This window comes from Ostrinia nubilalis, chromosome 9 (assembly GCF_963855985.1).
Source record: "Ostrinia nubilalis chromosome 9, ilOstNubi1.1, whole genome shotgun sequence".
NCBI classification, from domain to species: Eukaryota; Metazoa; Arthropoda; class Insecta; order Lepidoptera; family Crambidae; genus Ostrinia; species Ostrinia nubilalis.
The window spans coordinates 5,626,968-5,651,985 of NC_087096.1; the positions used below are offsets into that span (position 1 = coordinate 5,626,968).

The following is a 25,018-nucleotide window of genomic DNA, read 5'->3' on the forward strand; positions in this document are numbered from 1 at the left end:
TCAAAGATGGTGGAGTAATGGAGAAGTATTATGATCAGTTATTATGGTCAGGTGGCGTTATCCAAATATCGAATATCCCAATATTATAGCACGTCACACTGATACCCGAGGCTGGGTGGACGCAACGAACATAGAAAAGTTTCAGGAGATGAGATATTTTAGTTATTAATGTCCATAGTAAAGTTTGATGAGTTTTGAAAAACCAACCAATTTAAGTTATTTTTTATCCGATGTTTTTAGAGTAATCAATCTCGTCTGTTCTTCGTCTTCTTCTTTTATTTTGACAACGACGAAATCTAGTCTCCTCCTGTCAGAGTGAAACTGTGAAGTATTAATTTTGGAACACGCTGTATAAAGCTTTCTTTTTGTAGGAGACTAATCAATCGCTTTACATCTTTACATTATCTTTGGTTGACAATTTATTTGACTTTGACAAATGTCAGCTGCTTGTCAAAAATGTGACGTTAAATCTGACGTCCACAGATATGGATCTGACGTCAAACTGCGTCAAACTCGTATTTTGGAGTGGTGGGTCTTGAAGACTTTTGTTTATATTTATTAGTTGTTCATTGCGTTGCATTGCATCGTTGTTGTTATACTTGAATTGTATCTATAATAACGAGAGGAGGGAGTTGAGAGAATGGAATTTATTGTAGAGAGCTTGAAGCAAGGCACGGAACATTTCAGTTGACTCGGAGTTGCTGGTCAGAAGTGTCGCGTACAAATTTTAATTAGTTTAGGACAACTACTCTTTATTTTTCGTATTCAAATCATACTCGTGGTAATTTTCTCAATATTTAATTGATTTTCTCTCTCCAACTTGATACAAATAGAAGCCAACATGGAGCGAAAGTTTATAAATGTTATTTTACTTGGATTCGGATTTATGTTTGTGTTTACTGCATTTCAAACTATGGGAAACATAGAGGTGAGTGGATTTATCGATTAAAATTATCATAATAATAATTTTAATACTTTACTATAACTACACATACAATACTTACACAGTACAGCATGCCTTGGTTTTACAATTTGTAAAATCTATTTTTTGTGATTGATTATGCTATGTGAAGAATAAATGTTTGATTTAAGCACTTAACAATAATATTATTTAAATTGTAAGGCTATGCATAAGCTTTATTACATTATTATAATTAACATTCTTTAGCTATTTTTTTCATGCTAAATAAACATTTATTTATATTTTCTTTTTGCTTCATACTAAAAGACTTAAATTTCTTTAGAAAAACTATTGATTTATTATGGAAAAAGAACTAATTCAAGCATGTTTGAAAATTTTAATGTATTCTATCTGGGAACTCTAATAGCTTGATTGATTTTAGTTTGCAAGCAGTTGTTACACTCTTCAGGTTTTGAGTATCTTTTAGAAACTTAAATAATAATGTTTATTTTTAAATATAATAAAATGTAGTGAAATTAAAATCTTACCTGCTATTTTCTAGTTGGAATCTCATTAGATCAATGGTGCTAACCATAAAGTTAAAATCTTGACAATTTCATTATGTCTAATAGTATTACCTAGGTACTTACTAATTATTTAATCATATTTTTTGACTTGCATGTAGTTTGTGGGATTTTCGTTATGAAAAATTTAGAAGTAGATTCAAGAACTATATTTTGTAGGATGAAAGTAAAAGTAAGCTTCATCTTTCCAGTTTGGTCTATCTGATTAATGCAGATGCATTAACTATAACTTGTAAAGGTATTTTATTAACCATTAAGCTATTTAATTGACAAGGCATTAAAAGCACCTATTATGGAATGTTTGTTATAAGTTTAAAACAAAATTGCGACACGCCTTTTAGAAGTATACCTTCTTTTTTAAAAATAAAAAATCAGTTTTGTTACTTTTTTATCATAATAAAAATAATCTATCATTCGGCCGCTCTTTTTACTGGACCGCATTGTGACTCTTCTTCGCGCCGGCATATACGGAATACCGCTTACCGAACCCTCACCTAAGTCTGAACGGAAGACCCAAAGTCCGAAAATGTCCGAAAAAATCTAGACGGATGGTGACCCTACTCTTAGCACTTCCTACTTCATTTCTCTTCCGTGCATAGAAAGCGCCACCCCATGCGAGCCTTGTGCCATTATGTCTTATGTTTATGTCGCATAACTTGCGACACTTGCAACACGTTTAGAAGTGAGCGAAAATGACATGTTTTTCGCTAGCAATTTGCTATGCTGTTGCAATCGCAGGCAAACAATGCCGTCATTACTCCTGACCGCGACGCGACATCATCTTAGATGTGATTAATGTCAATAGCAATAAGGATATCGATTAAACTGACAATCTCGCTAAGAAATTTTTCAGATCTTTTCTCAAATAATATTAGGCCTTTACACTGTAAAGTTTGGATTTCTGTAGACTCTACAGAAATCCAAACTTTAACGGTTACTATCGGCGCGCGACCTATTCATTAGATTTTTTCCGCATTATTATTAATTAAATAATATAAATAATATGATTTCTGTTTTGGAAAGGAACATTTCAACAAAATAGTAACTAGCTAGACTGAACCACATTCCTCAATGCGGCATAAACGGATTCGAGAACGACAACAAGAGCACGAATCTTTGCATACTTTATCAACATGACCTTGCAACACTTCAATAGTGTTGCCCTATAAATGTCAAGTTGATAGATTTGTAGAGTTATGAAAGCTATGTTATGTTATGAAGTTGCGATATTCTTTAATGACCTTTCTAATCTGTTGTGAGGCCGTTCCGTGAATAGTCATACAGGAAGCTTGTTGGCTCGTAAGAACGTGCCATTCTGCATACAGATGGGTTTTAAAGTTAATAGATGAATGAGTATCTTGTTTGAGGAACTCTACTCTTGATGTAGTTCGATAATGACACCGGTTATGTCTGCACTCTGCAGAGATCATTGCAAACGGGAAATGACCGCTACTGGAGGTGTGGACTTTCGTAGCAAAGCAAGTCGTAAAATTAAGGATAAAAAATAAATAAAAATAAACTAAAAACTCGTCCTGAGTCAATGTTCGGACTTCGAATAGCCTTCTGCCGTATGTGGTCCAAGTAGAGCTAAAATGCCATTTCAATTTTTAAACGAACTTAAAAATATTCCGCTCATTTTAAGGAATGCTTTGACTGAGACAATAATAAAACCATTACGATTTTATACGACTTTAACTTTTTTGGTTACCTTATAGACTTAAATAAAGAGGCACATAAATAAAGGATTTTAATAAGTACACATTTTGGTGGTGCAGCAAAAATGTTTGTGAAAGCTTGCACAGGATATTTTAAGGAATTGCCCGAGAAGCTACTTTCTCCCTTACTTTACACTGTTCTGGTTTTTGCTTTGGTTACGCAATTAACTAGATAAACAAAGAACAGATAGGACATTAAGTTAAAATTAATACGATTATTCCAATCTTAATTTGTAGTTGCTAAAATAACTAATTGTAGTCTTTTAGTAGGGTGTCTGTCAATAACCCAGTTCCGTAGGACACTGAGACTTGTGGGAGGACTGTCAGAGACATTTAATTATTATTGATTCTTTGATTTACCTTTAATGATTTACTGTACGAATTAAACCTACTTAATAAAACTCATTATAAAAGAAAATTGCATCATTACCCATCTGTAGCCAAACGTATCCTTATTTATTATTATTGCTACATTATTTACAATTGATTGTGACACGATTTATGTCCGAGTGCAGATCTTGACAGCGACATTACCCAGTTTATTGACACATAAATAAGCGAGTTCGTACCTACATTACATAACACAAATTGAGATCATCGACCGAGATTCGCAATATTGTATAACCTAACGGCGTTTTTTGTCTGCCTTCACTGACTTTTATTAGAAGATGCTATGTAAGATGACCGCTTGGATAAAAAAAAGGTTTAACTAAATCACTAGTTATAATGTAAGGGTTACTGAAAATTGAAACTTGGGCCTACGCTGAAAATTTTTTGGGATCGATTTTTAACCTAGGAAGAGCTTGGGCAAAATGCACTAACTTGATGAGCGCGTAGAGTTTTGGATGAGACAAAAATGTCGTCTAGGTATACATCACAATTTCATTTTCTAATTACCGTAAAAGAGATATTTACCAAGCCCAATCTTTCGTTTATCAAAAAATACTGGGCGATAACTTTCCAAAAATAACTCATCTAAATAGTAATTAGTAGTGAGAACTATCATTAATCAAATCATCATCTCATTTTCAAAGGGTTGCCTGATTAAAATGACCAAAGTATAAACTAAAGAAAGTAAAAATTAAATTGAGGTTCTAGAATAAATTGTAGGTCAATGGATCAAACATCGAAAGAGTGATCGGGATCGATCGACTTGTCCGAAGTTTGTGCAACGTAATAATACCTAACTCTGCACGGTTGCTGCACTTTTCTGTTTGATACTTGATATTACAGCATATCCCAATAATTACTTTGCAGTTAACTATGTACTAAGTGGCTTACCTACCAGTTAGTTGTTTCGTAATATTTCGTAGCACGCTATTTGTAAACGTGTAACTTAACAGCGGTTTTCCTTTAAATTCACATTATCTCACATCTGGGGTGGGTCATTATTGTATGCGTAATAGATACTCCTGTACCCCCTCAATTCACAGATTTTAGTCACTTCTGCAGACTTCTAACTGCATTTGCGTATCCTGTCATCCCATAGCCAGATCTCTGGTCAATATCGCTATAAAAATTAATGGTAATATCCAAAATATTCAATCGTGTTGAAGATTAACAGATCTAACATTTAACTTTATTTGTTATCATGCATGCATTATCATCATGCTTATTATTAATTTATCTATCTTGTTTTATTTGGACATCTTCATGATTATATAATGCAATAGATGGCATTGCTTGAGTAGATATTCGATAATTTCAAGGATTTGTTTTTGTTTTATTTAGGTCAATTAGATTGAATGATATGTTTTCAAGGGTTTACGACATCGTTGTCGATGTCGACGTCATTTTCTACTAGTAGATAACATGGGAATGAATATGTCTGATGAATAAATGACATTTTGTTAGTAAAACAGAATATTACACGGACTTATTAAATTAAGTTTAGTTATCTTTTCTATTATGATATACCCGTGTATGTTTTATTACATTTTGCAAATTTCCTAGTGGCCGTAAAAGTGAGGAAATGCAGACATTTCAATGATAAAGTTAGCTATTACGTGTTTAGTTGTTGCGCGAATCATTGTTTACTTTTTCAAGCAGGTCCAGGCCATACGAATATTTATAACGGAACTACATAAAGATAAATATGGCTTATGTTGTATAAGGTTTTCAATATTTCGCAACTATTTCTTGTCACATGAGAACCCTGACTCTATGGGATTTATTTGGTCATTAAGAACAGTCCGCAGACGCTCTAAAAGTCTAAATGCATTAGCCTTTGTCAATATTTTATTGATATTTGACCAAATATGGCAATACTGGGTGGACACTCGTTTTCGCCTTTTGTGCCAGTGTTTTCGAAATCAAAGGATTGGTATTACAACAGCATTATTTTATCGTTAATGTCATTGCCATAAGCTTATCTTGTATTTTTACAGTAACGAATGGATTTTACTTAAACTTTTTGGGTTCAGTGTTTATTTTGAAGCTCCTTTTATTTGAAACTTATATTATGGGTATTTTTAAACTTATGAAAGTACCGTTAATTACATACTTAGGTACTTTTTTTTTTCAAAATTTCCATACCTACTGAACTGATTAAGTAGTTACCATCACTGGTTCAAAATAATTTATATTGACGATATTATGTCATGTCGCACAACGGAAGCATCATTTTCTGATAATACATAATAGGACATTGCCTTCCTGACTATGTTTTTCAACATATTGTGTATTGAATTACTTAGTTACCAGCCAGTTTATTGATATGTAATTAAATTTGCACGTGTGGAAATCTTCTATTATTTCTAAACAGTACCTGATTTTCAATAATAATTATTGTCCATTGTGTAAATCGTGCCTTAATGTAACATTATCTGCAATTGTTGTATTAATATAACATACCTTTGAGAAGTGTTACTTAGACTGAGTCGAGCCATACAATTTATAGAGAGAAAAAAGCTTGTAAAACTTGTAAACAGTTTTTAAACGAAATCAGCAGTTATTATTTTCCATTGTCTGGTTAATACAACCTCAATTTATTACAAATTTAAGAACATGAAAGCGGTGTCAAATACTAATAAAATTCTCGAGCATTTACTGTATTTTCTACTCTAATAATTTTATTAGATTTGTAAATGGTAATGTGTATTGAACTCTCGTTAGGCGGCGGATTTCACTGTCTTGTGCCGATTTCGTTAAACATCCTACACTTGTTTACGTTGCATAAGCTGAAATGCAACAAGCCGTGTAATCGCTGTATTGGTCGCATCAAGGACTATAAAGTAAGATTTACGAACTGGACTAAACATAAAGTTTTGAAGATATGGCTGGGTTTTGGGCACTTCATTGCGTCATGGATTGGAGCCATTGGAGTCTGTGGCTTACCTAATCTGTTTATGACCCTTTTTGCACACTTTCTTTTTATATTTTAATAATTTCCTACTTTCTTTTTATTTGTTTTACGCAGAGATGCTCTCTATGTTTTCTTCAACATTGGCTACCTCAAAAGATTTTACTTAGGTGCCATTTTAGTTCGATAAGCTTTTATTCTTATTCGTTCTTGACTTTTAATTTCGAAGAAGTCCGTTAAAATTGTTTTATGATTTTCGCCACTAATATTCGTTCTTTATAGAGCCTATATTGGAATAACCAAAAAAGGTTGGGCACTTTTACAAGTGGGTAGGTAGGTACTTCATTAGTTTCCAAAGTTGAATACCGGTCAACCGTTACAAAACAGGAATATTGGTCACCGTAGTACAGTGCAGTGACCACAGTTCTACAATAATTATTTTCGACCCACTTTCTTACTGCGCGATATTTTGCTCTTGAGATAATGCGTCTGTGTCATCGCTCCTCCCTACCTAGCGTTACGCGATCAATACACGGTTATAAAATCTAAAGTCCCTACTCATTTACATTTCATTTTATTTATTACCAAAAGCATAAATAATAATTTTTATATCCCTAGCTTTATAAGAGCCATAATTTCTTATTTTTTACCTTCACAAGTTTTCATCCTCTGTTTCAACAACAAAATGCAATGTTCATCGTAATGGTTCAGCGCTTAGATGTGAAAACGCAACTATAGGATGTTTATTTATAAATAACAAACATGCCCATCCATAGTACAGTCAGCGTCAAATAGTGCATGACATCCAAAGTGGCAAAAAAGTTGACAACACAACCTTATTCCAAAGGTATTATTGTCACAGAGACGTGTTGTAAACTTTTTGGCTACTTTGGGTGTTACGAACTATTTGACGCCAACTGTACTTAGGTACCTATTTTTTTATTTACGCATCAAATGTACAGTATCAAAGAATATATTTTACAATAATCTAAACCTCGTTGACATACCGTAATATCCTTGACGTTGTTAAGGTCAGCAGCGAGGAAAATCAATTTCCTGAACGTTTCCCGGTTTTGTTTACAGAAAACCATACTCGACAGCATAACGCAAGATGACCCTGGATTCAGCGGCGATGGGTATACATCCCTGGCCATCATCTACGCGACCCTGGCCATCTGCAACTGGATGGCGCCCTCTATTATCACTATCACTGGACCTAGGGGCGCCATGCTTATTGGCGCCTTCACTTATCTGTGAGTACTTACTAAGAATCCTGAAGCATAACATTAGATGTCCTGGATTCAGCGGCGATGGGTACACATCTCTGGCCATTATATACGGCGACCCTGGCCATTTTTAACTGGCCATCACTGGACCTAGGGGCGCCATGCTTATTGGCGCCGTCACTTATCTGTGAGTACTTACTTAGAATCCTGAAGCATAACATTAGATGTCTCTGGATTCAGCGGCGATGGGTACACATCCCTGGCCATCATCTACGCGACCCTGGCCATCTGCAACTGGATGGCGCCCTCCATCATCACTATCACTGGACCTAGGGGCGCCATGCTTATTGGCGCCTTCACTTATCTGTGAGTACTTACTTAGAATCCTGAAGCATAACATTAGATGTCTCTGGATTCAGCGGCGATGGGTACACATCCCTGGCCATCATCTACGCGACCCTGGCCATCTGCAACTGGATGGCGCCCTCCATCATCACTATCACTGGACCTAGGGGCGCCATGCTTATTGGCGCCTTCACTTATCTGTGAGTACTTACTTAGAATCCTGAAGCATAACATTAGATGTCTCTGGATTCAGCGGCGATGGATACACACACATCCCTGGCCATCATATACGCGACCCTGGCCATTTTTAACTGGCCATTACAGGGCCCAGCCAATAAAATAATCATGGCTTATTGGCACCTTCACTTATCTGTAAGTACTTATTCTAAAGTTCCTTGTTCTTCGTTTCCCATTTAAGACTTTGGTAACTCTAAAGTTATGACGCCAAATCCACTATGTGCATTATGAGTACCTAGGTAATAATGTAGTGTCTTGATTGCGTTTATTTAAAATTTATCTTGAACTCGGAGAGTAAACCAGGTTCATTGAGCTGATCCGAGTCCAGTCTATTTTTCATAAGATTTTAATCATAATGAATTATGTAATCGCGGACTATACGTAACGTACATCACCATCATCTCAGCCAAAGGACGTCCACTGCTGAACATAGGCCTCCCAATGCTTTCCATGTTGCTCGGTTGGTAGCGGCCAGCGTCCAGCGCCTTCCTGCTACTTTTACGATGTCGTCGGTCCACCTATACGTACGCAAGTAAATAATAAGAAAGCGCAACCACCTTTTAATTTTAAAGTTGTCATAAACAAAACCAACTTGACAAACTTACGATAATTTTCAAGCAATATTTGCATTTTCTCTTTTACTTTGTGAGTTTAAAACTTCCAACAAAGTTTCACTCCTTTTTAATTTTGCCAAGTACCATGAAATGCAAATGTTCATAATAAAACTTACACGGATCGTAATAAATTTGGAATACATGTATTGGAATTCGTGTACAGACAAAGAAAAGCTTTTGTCAAGACTTTTGAAAACATGGCACGTTCTGAGTAAGGCATTGACTCTAATTTCTAATGCAACAAGTAAAGAGTTGTACTTTTCGGTAGACACTCGCTAAAAGGAGGTGTGTCCAGTGGCTGAAGTTAGCGCGAAGGTGTGTCAACATTGACCTAGATGTTAACAAAAAATAATTATTACGCATATTGGCAGGCACACAAAAGTTATGGTACCTAGCTTACATAAGTATGTAATTATTTGTGCTATGGAGCTATGAATTTATTTGCTTTTTTCAAAGGGAAAGGGACTGAATGATAGAGAATAGAGACGAGTGATTTTTGAGATTCCTCTGTAGTGATTAGACTTATGACGTGTTAACTTCGAAGTCTGGAGTTCTAGACTCTGGAGACAAATAACTGTACTTTTTACTACAAGTATTACGTAATTACTATTAGTATTTATTAAATCCATATGGACCTAGTTATCAGACTTGGTAATGTAATCGATCTAAAACTAGTTGTTAGTAACTCGAAACTCGGGCATTATTGTTTGTGCAAGAGCGGTTTATCTATTTTAATCTTTAGGCCGAATAACAACGGACTGTATTAATTACGTAAAGGCTGTTGTTTAGTAGTTTAGTAGGTGATTGTTTCAAGGAAAATGTCAACAACAACAGGTTTATTTCGGGGCTAAAAAGTTTGATAAATTATTTTTTACTTAAAAATATTTATACATTTTTTGCTGATGAAAACCAAGTAGAATTAGAAAAAAAGTGAAATGGAATGTTTCAAGTTGTGTTTGGTCTGACAAATAGTCAAACAGAACTAATAATATTTGTTATTTATTTGAATTGTTCAATACAAATCAATCTTGTTGTTTACCGCATTCTGAAATATTTATCATTTTTGCAGAGGAACATTTTGCAATTATTTTCTTAAATCAAGTAAACTATAAGGAAGTTTATCCACATGGTAAAGAAAACACACTCTTAAAGCAAGAAGACACTTTCTCCATCTACGAACTGGCTGGTCGTAACGTCCATTATCACATTCATGTGAATATTGCGCTACAATGGACGTTATGCTCGGTTAGGGTTGCTATCTCTAAAATACGCGTGAAAAACTCGGATTTTGGAGCCCAGAACCACATGTGCCAGAACCCATATTTATGTCGACAGGTTTTTTTAAAACTTAGTAGCGTCGCCCAGCATTGGCCTAAGAATTATTTTTTTAAGTAGTCCACAAATGAAAAATCCTCCCGGAACGCACCTTGGACGCCCTCTAAACTAGGACAAATCCGGGGAAACCTAGACGAATGGCAACCCTACGCGCTGTACGACTTCATAGACCTCGCCTCATTCTTTTCACTGCATATTAAATGCTGTGGATATCCAACGATCTAAAGCAGTAATCCACTGAAATCTTTGAAGCGTGGCAATTTCGACGATCAAATCGTCTGTATAATTAATTAATGCTAAACTGCGTTTCGTTATAACACGACTGTAATGCACTGAATTTATTATCACGTTTGTCCTAACGACATGGGCGTTTAACACAAATTCTACCAAAATGCCGTCCCAATTATCCAATTAACTAAGCGGGACACAATGTAGAGTGTCCCTGATTGAATTTGTAATTTTGCATCTACTGCTTTTAAATTTTAAAACGGTGCACTTTACTGATCACCTATCATTAACAATCATTATTTTAAAAACAATTTTAAAATACTTAGTTTTAGGTTAATGTTTTGACGTTAATTGATCTCTCAGTGTTGGAAAATTTATGTTGATTGCGTTGCAATAACAACTAAGTTAATATGCTAGATATTTCCAAAGCAAAATCGTTTGAACAGTTTATGTGAAAAAGTATGCAAGCTACCAATATTCCCGTAGTGAAGTACAAACTTAATAGTTGGATGCGGGGACCGTTATCGCAGTCGGTGCCTGCATACAAAGCAGGGACCTAACCTTAACGTGTATCGACTGCCTGTTCTATGCCTTTCAAATCGCAAAATTCAGTACATAAACATTTTATTATTTATGTCTTGCGCTAACCAGGCCAATAAATAACTAATGAAATTGTTTTATTTATAAATTACGCTTTCTTGTTCCCGCTTTCGATTAATATTACATCATGTAACGGATTTCCAATTTATTATATTGATTATTTTTCCGATCGCTTTCGGAAATAGTAAGTTTTTTTTTGTGATCCAATCATATCCTGAAATACTGATTGCAACTAAGTCAGACTTACGATTCGGTTTTCTGAATGTGAACATTGTACAAATATGTATTTAATGCATAAACATGCATAGGTACCTATTTAGAAAATTGGCATTCATTAACGATGACTCCAAATAAAAATATTTAAACTAGTTCTGAGTTTACTACAATTGCTTTTTATTTTTGGAGTTCCGTTCCTCAATCGGAAATAATGAAATCCTTGAGATCATTTCGATGTCTCTGTGATTATGAGAGAAAATAGAGATGCGGAACCCTCAGTGCGCATGCGCAAGTTCAATTCACAATTGATCGGTTTTTTTCATGATCTTGTTAACTTTAATGAAGCGCAGTATTATTGTCAAGTAGATTTGCTTAAATTGGGTTTATAATACCTAATTGGAAGAACATTTCAACATTTATCTAGCTTAATGAATTGTGCAGCGTGCTGCATAACACGCAAATGTTCTTGCCTATACAGGGTGAATTTTTCAGACAAGGGAGAGAAAGGGAAAGTGTAGGTCCTACTCTACGTGGTAGTTGTAAAACGTTCTATAAAACCTTTCCAAGACTTTTGTAAACATTTTGGACTACATTCAAATATAACTACGAATTTATATAAAGATAATAATAATAGATAATACTAAAGATTTCATATAATACATATCTCTATTTTTACAAGGAAGCTCTTGGCCTGTATCTCATCTGATGGAAAGTAATGATCAGGCTGAAGGCGCAAACGATCTTCATCCTGTATCCTTAACCACAAAGGAACTGGCTACATTACCTATAACTGCCGGGTTTAGAAAAAAATGGGTGCCATGAACTCTTTTCTATTGCTTTAAGGCTTTATGTCATCCCTTACTGTCTCATTGCAGAAGTCCATCCTGTATGACTGTGTGTAATTATGAACTGCAATCACTATCTCTTCGTTTACTTTGAACTGCGTAGGTTTTCGTTGATAGACAAAGCAGATTGTTTTACTGTGCGTTGTTTTGGCTGTGATATGCGTTTATTGTTGTATTACATTTACAGACCGCGTCGGTCTATGCCTTCTAAAAATCCTTCGCTAGATCCCAAGGTTGCTCGCTTGCGTTGTACACACCCACTGCCAGAATGTGGTAACATTTCACTTTATTTAGCGCACAACTGCGTATCTAATATTAAAATTCAGAGCCCTTTACTTTTTAACAGTGTTACGAACACTGCACTTGCTCTACTTTTGGTTTTAATTAGTTACAGCTACATAGATAGTAGTTTTCGGAGATTTAGACGGAGTTGCACCAATTTATTTTAACCGTAACAGGTGCTTTTTGTATGGAGTTGACAGATTTTTGACGTTTGGCAAATTTCAAGTTAGATGGTGCAAGTCAGCCTTAGAAGGGAGAACCGTGGCAACAACCTTCGTGCAGTTTTGCATTTTATACATAAAAAGTCGATGAGTATCCCAACCACTTTCGTATAATTTGGTGTCATCCTCATAATCGTAAAGTTTTTTTTCGGTGTAAATTGCACATGTAACCCAAGCACCAGCATCAAATTATTGAGATTCGAGAACTCTTATAAATGCATATGAGGCTTATTAAGTTGGTACTGTCATATTACAACTCTTCTTATTTTACGTTTAGAGGTTGATGACACTTTTCGTATGGTAGAGTTCAGATTTCAATAAATCCATAATGCGCCAGATTCTCAAAATAAAAAAGAAAGTGCTTAGGCACTATTTATTAAGCTTTCTTATTATTGTGTTTATTGTAGTAATATTCATTTTAACATGATTTGAGGATTATTTGATGACATTTACTCTACATGACATTAATTACAAAGAATCATCTCGTAGAAATGTAGAATAATATGTCGCTGCGTTAATTAAAAAACTCTGTTACATAATTTAAGGTCGACCATGACATTTTTAGCTAATTAGTCATCTCTATTTTAGACAAAAGCACCGCAATACTTATTTATCATTCTATTCAAATCTGGACTGTATCCTAGTATTATTAAGTAATGTTTATGTATAAAAGGAATAAATTAATTATTGTTATATTATTATGTTAAATGACGTATGAGAGTGGCAGTTTCATAATAAAGAGTCAATTTAATATCCATTAGGTGTTATGGTAACATAAATAATTAATATCCTAGACAATTTGGTGCTGACGTTTTGAATGGCCTTACAATTTATTATCATTTGTGTCCACCAACATTTGGACAAGGTTGGACAAGGGCAGTGTGTTTGTTAATGTGATTAGGAACGATTTACGAGGGTCAATGTGAGCCACGTGCCGTATCTTTTGTTCCAGTAAATAAAAAGACCTGCCTGATACTCATCTTTTGAATTAGATAGATGTTACAGTCATTGTTTGTGACACACAAAGTGACCAAAAAGTTAATAATACAACCTGCCAATGTAACAAAGACGTGTTGCGAACTTTTTGGCTACTTTGGGTGTTACATTAGATACATGTTATAGCCTGACCAGGAACATAAAAACCCTGGCATAGGGGCGCGTCAATTGCATTTGATAGTGCAACACTGAGTACAGTCGTACCTGTGTTAAATTAATAGCTAACTTTATGTATCAGGATTCAGGATTACGGGCTAATTTGATATTTTCATAAATTAACAAAAGCAGATTATATTATAGGTAACCTGGTTTAAATAAATTAAATGAAACCATCAATCGAGCTAGTAGGATTTATTTTATTAATCAATAATCAAATTCAGAACTTGAATATTCAACTGCAATGTTTGCTCATGAACGCTTCAAACTCGGTACTTCTTTCCCAATTCCATAAAATTCAACAATTAGAAAGTGACAAAAAATTTTAAAATAGGTAGTTGAAACAAACAGCTAATTTTCATAGTGGACTGTACTATGCGATAAACATGTCAGTCAATTTGACAACCTTTGTCGGAAACATTATTCAATGAAAATATTGTCCGAACCCTTAGTATTTCTCTTCGACAAATACTTTAACACATTGTGAACCACTTTTCTTTCACGACTATAAAAAGATTTTAGCAATTTAATTCACAAAATCAATTGTGCACATTTAAAATAAAGTTTGTTTACACTTTGACAGCAATAGACTGACATGCAAGGTGACATGTCAATGAAGTTTTCAGTTACTGTTGCCATTAAAAGAAATTAGTACCATTAGTTTTCCGCAACATGGCGAGGGTTTTTATGTTCCTGGTCGGGCTATACAGTCATTGTTTGTGACACAAAGTGACCAAAAAGTTGATAACACAACCTGCCAATGTAACAAAGACGTGCGAACTTTTTGGCTACTTTGGGTGTCACAAACTATTTGACGCTGACTGTACATTGTAATTTTTATAAATTACTCAAAGTCAATACAGTTACGTAATTTACTTTGTCTTTTTAATAAAAAAATCCTGTGTAATTTTGGTTTTACTTTATTGCTATAGCGTCTGCTGTCAGATAAAATGTAATAATATTACGGTTTTATGTATAAACCAATAAAAGTGGAATAATACTTGGAGTCGTAAAACAGTATGATAATATTTATGTGACATGATCAGGTCAAGGAGGGTACCTGGGCAAGTTCGTAACTTACCACATAATGTCATAGCGTCATTTGGTCAAATGCGCATAAGATGTCATATTGCACATTATCCAATATAGTCATTCAAATTGTATATTACGTATGATAACACTGGTCAACAAAAAATCAAAATTAAAATGGTGCCGAGATTCTGTTAATAGTTTATTATTAGGTGTGTATTAGTAATAATAAAAATATTTTTCTTTTTTTTTTCCTACGTGTAGTTTTTGATCTACCCTCGGTTTTAAATTTTAGCTTTAATCGGTACTTTGGTTGCACAGTTTGTAATGTTATCGGTATATTTTTATAACGAAATTTATTTTAATATCATGTCTGCACTGCCAAGAAGTTGCCTCAACGATCCAAATGTAATTTGTTACATTTGTGATGTGTATGTTACGGTCAAAGTGATAAATGTGAAAATTATGAATAATCGCCGGTTATTATGAATAATTACCGCATGATTTGGTAAATGTGATTAATATGAGGTCATTTATGTGTGTATAAAACTAAATAGGCGGCTTAGGGGTGGCCCAAGGGCCACCCCCGCCGCACCTTAACCTATTTTTCACTTTAAATCAAAACATTATGTTATAGGCATCATGGAAAAGTAATATTATGCAAAAAACATTCCAAACTCATTATGCCAAATTATATTAATATATGATATCAAAACGTTCAAAAGTTTGGCTGTACACGAGCACGTACACAAGATGTTGTTCTCTTTTATGAAATTTGTTAGTACTAAGGTTTAATTATTAAATAATCACTGTTAAATGTGATTAATTTATCACTTTCACCGCGACTGTCGGGAATTATTCATAATAACCGGTTATTATTAATAATTTTCAATTTATCACATTAACCGTAACATGTACACAGTTAAGAATTTCAAAAATTTAGACAAAATTTTAATAAAAAGTGCTTATTTTTCTTACTTTAAGTCGGAAATTGTGGTTGTATTCAAGCCGTGGATACCCGAAATTGTTTGTATAATCTGCTGTGAACACTGAGGCAATGTTTCATGGTCAAAGAAGCCATAACATGAAGTTCAGAGTGGAAAAAGTGAGGAAAAAACAAAAAAAAATCCTGGTTTGAGCATAAAAAAAGGTTAAAGCAGTAAATTTTTGATGACCCACAAATAAAAATATTAATAAAAGATACTGATTTCTTAAGTTTGATGGATGTTTGGAACCATTTACGTGGACTTCGTTCGTTGAAGTTGCTAAATTTTTTTTCGGAAATCACAGGACTAGTAACTACTATGAAATTGTGAGACATGCCCTAAAAACTCAGGATGTAATAATTTTCATAAAAGGGCACTACCTCCACAGTCATCTTGACCAATTCCCAGAGAATCTTGGGTCACTATAGCATGCTATAGCTAAGAACAGGGAGAGCGATGCTATCAAGACCTAAAAACCATTGGAAGAGAGGTACCAAGGCAGATGGGATAGCTATATGATGGCTGATTACTGCTGGAGGATGTAACGTGATAGATTACACCTCATTCACAAAAGTCGTGGAAAAGAAAGTTTTTAAGCACTTCAAAATATTATAAACGCTGATTTTGGTGAAATTTTGTATTTTTCTATACACGTCAAAATCTAGAAAACCACACGTAGGAAATCAACAAATTTGCTACTAAAGCAACCAGTATAAGGTCCTTAATCAAAAAATATATACAGTTCCTTGGCATCAAAACCACTGTTGACCAGTGTAATAAAGCCGTTTTATACATTTTCAATTTGTGGCAACCGATTTAAGGTCGCACTTTCGAAAGGACAAAAAGTCGATGGCCTTTTCGACCTCTCAATAATACGTCATAATAATACACTACTCAAGCAGTGTACCATTTACTTACTGATTAAACTACTTAGTTGACTTTTGAAAATGTAGCGCATCTCTATTATTCATTGCACTCGAGTCGGGATCATGAAGTGGTTTCGATAGTATTGTTTTGTTACACAAATCGAATAAAGACCTTATTGGGCACACAAAATTTGTATGGCTATACAGGTGACGATAATTTTATTCACTTTGAATTGGTAAAGTCCTGTAATATCGTTAAGACTTTACTATTCTTTGGATGAAATCACTCAACAAAATGTCCCTAACCAGTTTTTTGGTTCCTCATCAAATTAACATCTACACTAACATCAAATACCTACAGCCTTTTAGAATTAATTACGATGGCAGAACAAATATTGTGCTGAACATTCTGGCATCTAAGTGTAGGTTTTTGCATTATGGTACTACTCTTATTTTGAAACTACTGACACATTGCGCACTCTTTATTAATTTGATCGAATCGGAATAAATTGAACTGCGAATCTTTTAGGTCAAGTTCTTGTAGTGTTATAACCTTACCCTTTATTAATAAAAGTTATACCATAGTTGAACCCTGTTTTAAAGTGGCGTTTAATATGGAAATGTCACTTTAAAACTGTTCAAGTAGGGTGTAACTTTATATTAATAAGGGGGTTAATGTTCATCGATTCTGCCCAATGTTAAATAGCTAACTGGGTTGAAAAAGCTCGTGTTAATCCTGATTCCCTCTTTCCAGATTTTTCATAATAACGTTCCTGTTCCCTCGCACGTGGCTGCTATACGTGGCCAGCGTGTGTATCGGCGCAGGCGCAGCCGCCATCTGGACGGGGCAAGGGAACTACCTCACGCTGAACAGCGATGCTGACACCATATCCAGGAACTCTGGAGTCTTCTGGGCTATGCTGCAGTGCAGGTAAGAGTTTAGATTCTGACTCCAATTTTTTCTTCCTATTTTGGATATATCTGTTAATTGAGCGACTATAGCGGAATGGGGGAGTTGTCGGACTGGCCAACTCGAGATCCGAGGAACGCTACTTCATTGCCGCCACTGCTGGCCTGTATTGGTTAACTAACTTAATATTCTTAACAACACTATTAGTAGTGAAAACATACATGTTACTGCATATCTTTAGTTATGGTGTATTCCAAAATAATGTCGACAGTTTGCTTGTTTATTAAGCGCTACATCTGGCAATCTGACTGAGGCTAGTTGAATTTCGGCTGGTCTAACAAGAATGCCAGCAAAAAGTCATGAGTCATTGAAACTTACAGCCCATACCTACTCATTTTAGAAATAAGGTTACGTTTAAATTCATATTTCAATTATTGAAACTAGCTTTTATTGTCTGTCTTTATTGCGGAATAAATAGGTTAACGCGTTGATTTCCTTTACTGCCATTATAACCAAAATTAATATTTTGGTACGTGACTCTTAAACGAATTATTGACCGTTAGAGTGCCCGCATACTATAGACTTTTTGTCGGCCGGTAATTTAATCATTTTGGTATCGGCCGATTCCTCTTTGTATGAGCAATTGAGGAGTATTTGTATTAGAAGCCGACCAAACTATCGGCCGATGAAAAATCTGTAGTCTGTGGGGACCCTAAACCAATTTATTGACCGTTTGTGTTTTGTTCCAGTTTGTTCTTCGGGAATCTGTTCGTGTTCATAAAGTTCCAAGGCAAGAGCCACATCGATGTAGAGACGAGGAATGTGGTTTTTGGAGCCCTAACTGGGGTTTGCGCTGTTGGTATCGTCTTCCTGCTGTTGCTGAGGCCTACCAGGCGGTCGCCGACTTTGGAAGATGCCAAGGTCAGTTTCTGAATGACTTATCCTTCCATAGGGTAAACCTGTCATTGCTTTCGATTTTATGAAAAGTGAATAAGGTAATATTATGGTGGCTTATAAAGGGTTAACTTAACTTTATATCCGCCCTACCGTACATGAATGTGTCTCTCTTACTATTTACGAGAAAATATTAAATTCAATCTTTAACTTAAGTATTTTGAACCGGTTATATTACTAGAGTAATAAATTATTCAGCAGGCAAGTGAGCAATTTAATAAACTTCACCTAGACAAACTCATTTAAATAACATTAGCTCATGACTTTGGCCTAGCATTTTATTCATTGTCAATGATTTTCAGACGGAATTGGGTAGAAGCGAAGAGGAAGGCCCTATGGAAGCTTTCAAGGGAGCCTTGAGGCTGTTTTGTACCAGAGACATGCTGCTACTCAGTGTCACCTTCATCTACACAGGTAATCCTTTAACTACATCATTTTAGACCTTAATACATGGGAATAAGGTATACAATATGGTGGGAATTTAATCTGCTGAGGTAAAATGTCACCTCAAGATTATTTTGGACCTTAAGATATGGTAATAAGGTTACAAATATGGTGGGAATTTCTTCTGCTATAAAGGGTTAACACATTTTCGTTTTATGACTCCCAAGATTACGACCGAACGTAAGAATTAACACAAATCTAAATGTTAAAACGGATAAGTCGCTTCGGTTATGTTGAAATCGGCCCTAAAAAGTTGTAAAACCCATACAAAGTAATAATGTTGTCTACATAATAATAATATATTTATTATGGTGCAAGTGATTTTGCCTTCAACTTTGCCCGTTTGGTTAGCTAGCATTATGCAATCTTGGACATATAGATCGTTTCATGCACGAGACGCGCCCCACCAAGTTTTGGTCGAGGAAAGCGCGGGTGCGGGGAGTTTGATCCGAGCAATCCGAGCGTCATTATTGTAGTGTGCGTGTGCACTCATGGATAATTTAGCGTGTACCGATAACACTCGAATATTCGCGGAAGAATGGTGGGGCGCGTCATCGTGGATGAAACGATCTATATCTAGTATACAACATTAATGTAGACCCTGTTAGTTATTCCAGAATTATGTTTACTAGACTACCCTATGCCTATTTACTCACTACTCAATCATCTTAGATGGGGTTTCCTTGACGCCGTTGATCTTGGCTAAATAAGAGTTTCAGTGTTATCATTTCTACAATTTTCTCGTCTCGTACGAAGTTGTAGAAACTAAAAGAAACGGTTGATTAGTCAATTCGAATTTATTACTGCAAAATCGCATCAATCGTGTAAATTGTGTTATAAATATTTACAGGTGTGGAGCTGTCCTTCTTCAGTGGTGTGTACAGTCCGAGCATTGGTTTCACACTGGCCATGGGCGAAAACGCGAAGCAACTGGTCGGCCTTTCTGGTGTCTTCATAGGTCTGGGAGAAGTTCTTGGTAAGTTATTTATACTACTGTTATAAAGCTGAAGATTTTATTAGTTTGGTTGAACGTGATAATCTGAGAAACTACTAAAGCCCGGTCCGTGAGCACGTAGAATTTTGTCCAATGACCCCTAGCTACCCATCCTTATCGCTCGCGCGTAATTATATTGCTGTCGCGACTGACACCCGCAGTGAGTGTGCGAGCGCGATATCATCATAATTACGCGCGAGCGATAAGGATGGGTAGCTAGGGGTCATTGCTCAAAATTCTACGTGCTCACGGACCAGACTATAGTCCGATTTAAAAAAAAAATGTGTTAGATAGCCCATTTATTGAAGAAGGCTATCCTATGTACTATCTCTCTACCAATACGAGCAGAGTATCAATGAAAAAATATTCTAACGGTTTTCACGCATACGAAACCGCGGACACAGCTATAGGTTAACTCAGTCAGTGCCTGAAGTATGGACGCGGCACGGGAGGGTGTTTTTGGGACGTCAAACGTCAGCGAGATTTCAAATGTGCTTCAGATTTGCTCGCTCTGTCAAGTCATAGTATGTCAATGTCACCCCTCCCGTGCCACTCCCAAACCTCAGGCACTGATTGAGTTAAGCGATAGACCTATAGTTACTATTATAAAAATAAACTAATCGATTAAGTTTACGTTGGTACCTATTAACCGGTAATTTCCCGATAGTTATTTACGCAAGAACGATAACATTGAGAAACGCATTACAATGGATTGTTATTTCGAAGCGTTCAATATCAACAAACTTACCTACTTTGTATATCTACGTAGATGTATGAACGCCGATAGTTTAATCTGCCACTTGAGATTTCACACAAGGATAGATATGTGATATCGTTTGATGTCCACTTTAATCCTTATTTGTAACATTGAACTGAGTGATTATTTTATCTATGTGGTAATCGACTTTTATCAGATTTCATAAAAGTATTGCATGTGCAAGATCTAATCACATGCCCTTTTTTCACGCGGGCGAAGCCGCGGGGAAAGCTAGTAAAACATAAAATTCAATGTTCAATATATTAGCACAGAATAATAATAAGTACTACGTACAGAAGTTTTACTTCGCGAAGGTACTTAAAAAATGTATGCTCAATGTCATTAACAATATGGTGTAATTTAGCATGTCTCAAGAGTCAAGCACCATTTTGTTGACAAACGTCAGTGATCGGCACTGCGCCGAAGCTATAGGGCTGACTTCGGTAAAATGATGTGACGTGAGGTGCCAAACTGCGGAAAATGGCGGAGGAAATACATGATTTAGCATGAATTATCATGAATGATATTAACTACTTATTTACCTCTCAGTGTCTTGAGGCAACTTAAAAAATTACATTCTGTGTTTTTATTATTATTTAGGCAGTTAAATTCTGCACAGTATTTAGTACCTACACCATTTCTTTATTTTCTTCCATCATACACAAGAATACGCGTGCGTGAGTCAATGTTCGCTCATATGTGAGGCCTTGTCGAATAGTATCCTGTAGGTGGGCCATCGTGCATGTTTTGTTTTCGATGTAAACTCGCGGAGATGAACAGGTCTGATATTAGTCACTATTATGTGGAAACAGCAAAGACAAAATGCAAAATAGTAATTTCATACATACAGAATTTTTGTTATGAGACGAATATTTAAAGAAAAACGACGTATGTGAGTTGTTTTTGTACGCAGCTGTATAACTTATACGGTAGACAGAGGCGTACCTAATTCGCGTTTAAGAATTTCTTGCAGGTTGTTTACAGTACGTAAATATTATATATTATTCTTATCACAATAAGTAAGTTACGGTTCAAATTCCAAACGCAAATATTGATTGAAAAGTTCATCGTCCTTAAATATTTATTGTTATCCATTATCGTGAATAATTAAACATTGATTCGATTAAACCAAGTTTATTTTCTTCGAATAGTCTGTTCTGAATATTCTATGTATTGACCGAACTTTCATCAACACTCGATTTTACTGCATGGCGTTACCGATTATGCCTTTCAGATGGAAACACTATTAACGTCTCTACGGACGCTCGTTGGATGATGATCCCATTCGCTATTATAAAGATTGCTCATCAAAAACAATACTATTACATATTGAATCTATTATTATACCAATTCGTAATTTAACTTTTTCCGAGATGAGTTGGCAAGTAATTTACACAACTAATTGGAGATCTAGATTGTATGCAATGACTTACAACTTTATTACGTAATTTTATGTAGGTATCAATCAACTAACGTGAGTAGACTCGGGAAGATTACGTTACAAAAGGCGCATATTAATAGACAATTTACGTATCACACTTATTTCGTTACGGGTCCAATGACAGTTTAACTTCCCCCCGAGATATACTTGGCTTTCACTGGCGTGGTTCTTATAGGCTCAAGCTATAGATTCTGGCTGCACAGGAGTTCAGCGGTTAGAAATAGAAATGTGAACAGTCCTAATAACCCACACAATTTGTTTATTTCAGGTGGAGCTCTCTTCGGTATCCTCGGCAACAAGACCACTCGCTGGGGCCGCGACCCGATCGTCATCATGGGCTACGTGATCCACCTGAGCAGTTTCTTCCTAATCTTCATCAACTTGCCCAATGAGGCTCCCTTCGGAGACACCAACGAAGTGTCTTACATCAACCCATCGCCATACTTGGCTATGCTGTGCAGTTTCTTACTAGGCTTTGGAGATGCGTGCTTCAACACCCAGATATACTCGATCCTCGGAGGAAACTATTCTGACAAGAGCACGTCAGCCTTTGCGCTCTTCAAGTTCACTCAGGTAAGCTAAATTTATCTTTTTTGACATCAAAGGTTTTTGACAGAAATACTTTTAGACGCTGATAAATGATCTGTTTCTATAGATACTCCTAGTAAGTGAGGAGTGATCTCTCTGCAGATAATCCAGATATTAGTAGGAAATGGGCATACATTTTCGCTTTAGTTTCATTTATTTACTCTTCTTGCTTCGTAAGAACAAGACAAGCAAGTGTACAAAAAAACTGCGTGAAGGAATAAAAACAATTCTATACATGAAAATATCTCTTTACATGCTTGCTTAGGTATTTAAACTGACAATGTAAATGATGATGACCCAAACTCATATGTCGACTATTGGTCGTTGACTCAAAAAAAAAACAGAAAGAATAAACATTTATGCCAAATAATATGAATATGCGATATCTGTGATGTTGTTAGACTTGACATTGGCCAGTGAATTTGTAATCGGAGTCACGGAGGCTATCAGTCGCAAAATTAGCTCACGGTCTGTCTAGTACACTTTATCTATGTTGATATTTATTTCGATAACGTCCTTGCACAAATTGAAGGTCAAAACAATGTTTGCAGACGAAGTCATGCTCAATAGCTAGTATGTATTTATTTAAATGTTGAATAGCATATTAAATACATTTAAAATGAGGCTAATTGGGATTTACCAGAAGCATCGCTGATGTCAAAGTTGCAATACTATGGACAGATTGATAACCCGCAATTTATTCTGTAACATTCCATCTTGTTATGAACCATTTGTGGGTTAATTAACTATAAACAATGTTTTAAACTGCGTTTTCATTTGCATAACACATTAATAATGTCAGTTTAATAGTACAATATACTTTAATCGAAAAACCACAATATGAGACGATATTTTTACATACATTTTATTTCTTTACGCAATTTTTACGAGTATAATATAAACGATCTCTGTAATATTTATACTGATTACATTTTAATTTCTTTAACTGTTAGGCAAAATTGCACTATTGTAACTATCATGTAGTCCAAAAATTCCGGTAGTTATTTATTTTCGTATTATCACGAAAATGCAGGATGTATAAACACTTCATCTTGTCATTTCCCTACATCCTGTATATTCGGCGACAATATCTAGTGTAGGCTAAAGGACGTAGCACACTTATCAACCCAGAAAGGGATCGGAACCGTATCAACTCGAGGCGGTCAGTATTCTTTGTATGAAACTCCATACTGCAACGCACTTATCCTCACCGTAACGTAAACGCCTCGCGCCTTGACAGCGTGCAAAAGGCGATGCTGTGTTGATCTTAAAAAAATCATGCTATTGGATTAGACTAAAGACGATGATTTCTCCCCAGTCAATGGCGGCAGCAGCTTGCTTCTTCTACTCGTCGCGCGCGTACCTATCAGTGCAACTAGTGATCCTGGCAGTCCTCGCGTCGCTCGGCACAGCCTCCTTCTGCCGCGTGGAATGGGGAGCGCGGGCGCGCGCGCGGGCCCAAGCGTTGGAAGCCATCGACGACAAGATTAATCCTGCGACGCACGCGCTTGCTGATAATGCGCTGCATTATGACTGAACCACCACCTAACTATATTACATTGGATTCGTTTGCATAGGATGAATAGGGTGTTTGCCACGCCACCACCAATCAGTTGACGTACTTTTTAAAACTGTCAAAACGAGACTCCTATAGATTTTGTATGGCAATACTAGCCAGTGACGTCATTATTTTGTCAACTCAATTGAATTACTTTTTTAATTAGGTACAATGCAACCAAAAATCTTAATTAATTAAGTTTTTAAGATCAGAATGAAGTGCCTTTTAAAAAAAAGTTGTGCTTTAGAATTATTAGGGAGTGGTGGCAAATACCCAATTAATTAATTACCTGTACCTACATCTTTTAGTTCGGTCGTAGTGTAACAACATCGATTCGTTTGCATCGGCTGGATTATCTATGTTTATGTATTCTATGGTAAGGAAGTTGTTTTGATTTTTAGAATCGTGCGATTTGATGGATCCCGTGCATTATTTAATTTTTAATGATTCTCTTTTTGGTGTACAAAATAGGTAAAGTCCGATACCTAAAGATATCCCATACTTACATGCTTTTCAAAACGTTTACATGGCGATATTCTTCTTTTTGTTTACTTGGGATTAAAAAAGAAAACTTATTTTAGTTATCAATGAAACATTCCAAAATTAGACCTAAATCGAATGACATTTATGTATTCTAATTTGTGAATTTTTTGGTAAATCAGTTATGGAGGCTTTTTCGAGGACACCTG

At 35.6% G+C, this 25,018-nt stretch overlaps 1 protein-coding gene across 1 annotated transcript; it reads left to right on the forward strand.

Moving 5' to 3' along the window:
* Positions 1-514: 514 nt before the first annotated feature.
* LOC135074477 (UNC93-like protein MFSD11) lies at positions 515-24,553 on the forward strand. The gene is made up of 8 exons (XM_063968766.1): positions 515-928; positions 7,585-7,754; positions 17,438-17,614; positions 18,343-18,514; positions 18,850-18,961; positions 19,842-19,967; positions 22,452-22,756; positions 24,090-24,553. The coding sequence occupies exons 1-8, from the start codon at positions 842-844 to the stop codon at positions 24,306-24,308; spliced, it is 1,368 nt and encodes a 455-aa protein (XP_063824836.1). The 5' UTR covers positions 515-841; the 3' UTR covers positions 24,309-24,553.
* The last annotated feature ends 465 nt before the right edge of the window (positions 24,554-25,018 follow it).

Bases quoted from the DNA above. Each gene is read 5' to 3' on its own strand.
- LOC135074477 (XM_063968766.1), top strand. From the start codon at position 842: ATGGAGCGAAAGTTTATAAATGTTATTTTACTTGGATTCGGATTTATG. The intron at 929-7,584 runs GTGAGTGGATTT...TTTTGTTTACAG, and splicing joins AAACTATGGGAAACATAGAG to AAAACCATACTCGACAGCAT. The intron at 18,515-18,849 runs GTCAGTTTCTGA...AATGATTTTCAG, and splicing joins CGACTTTGGAAGATGCCAAG to ACGGAATTGGGTAGAAGCGA.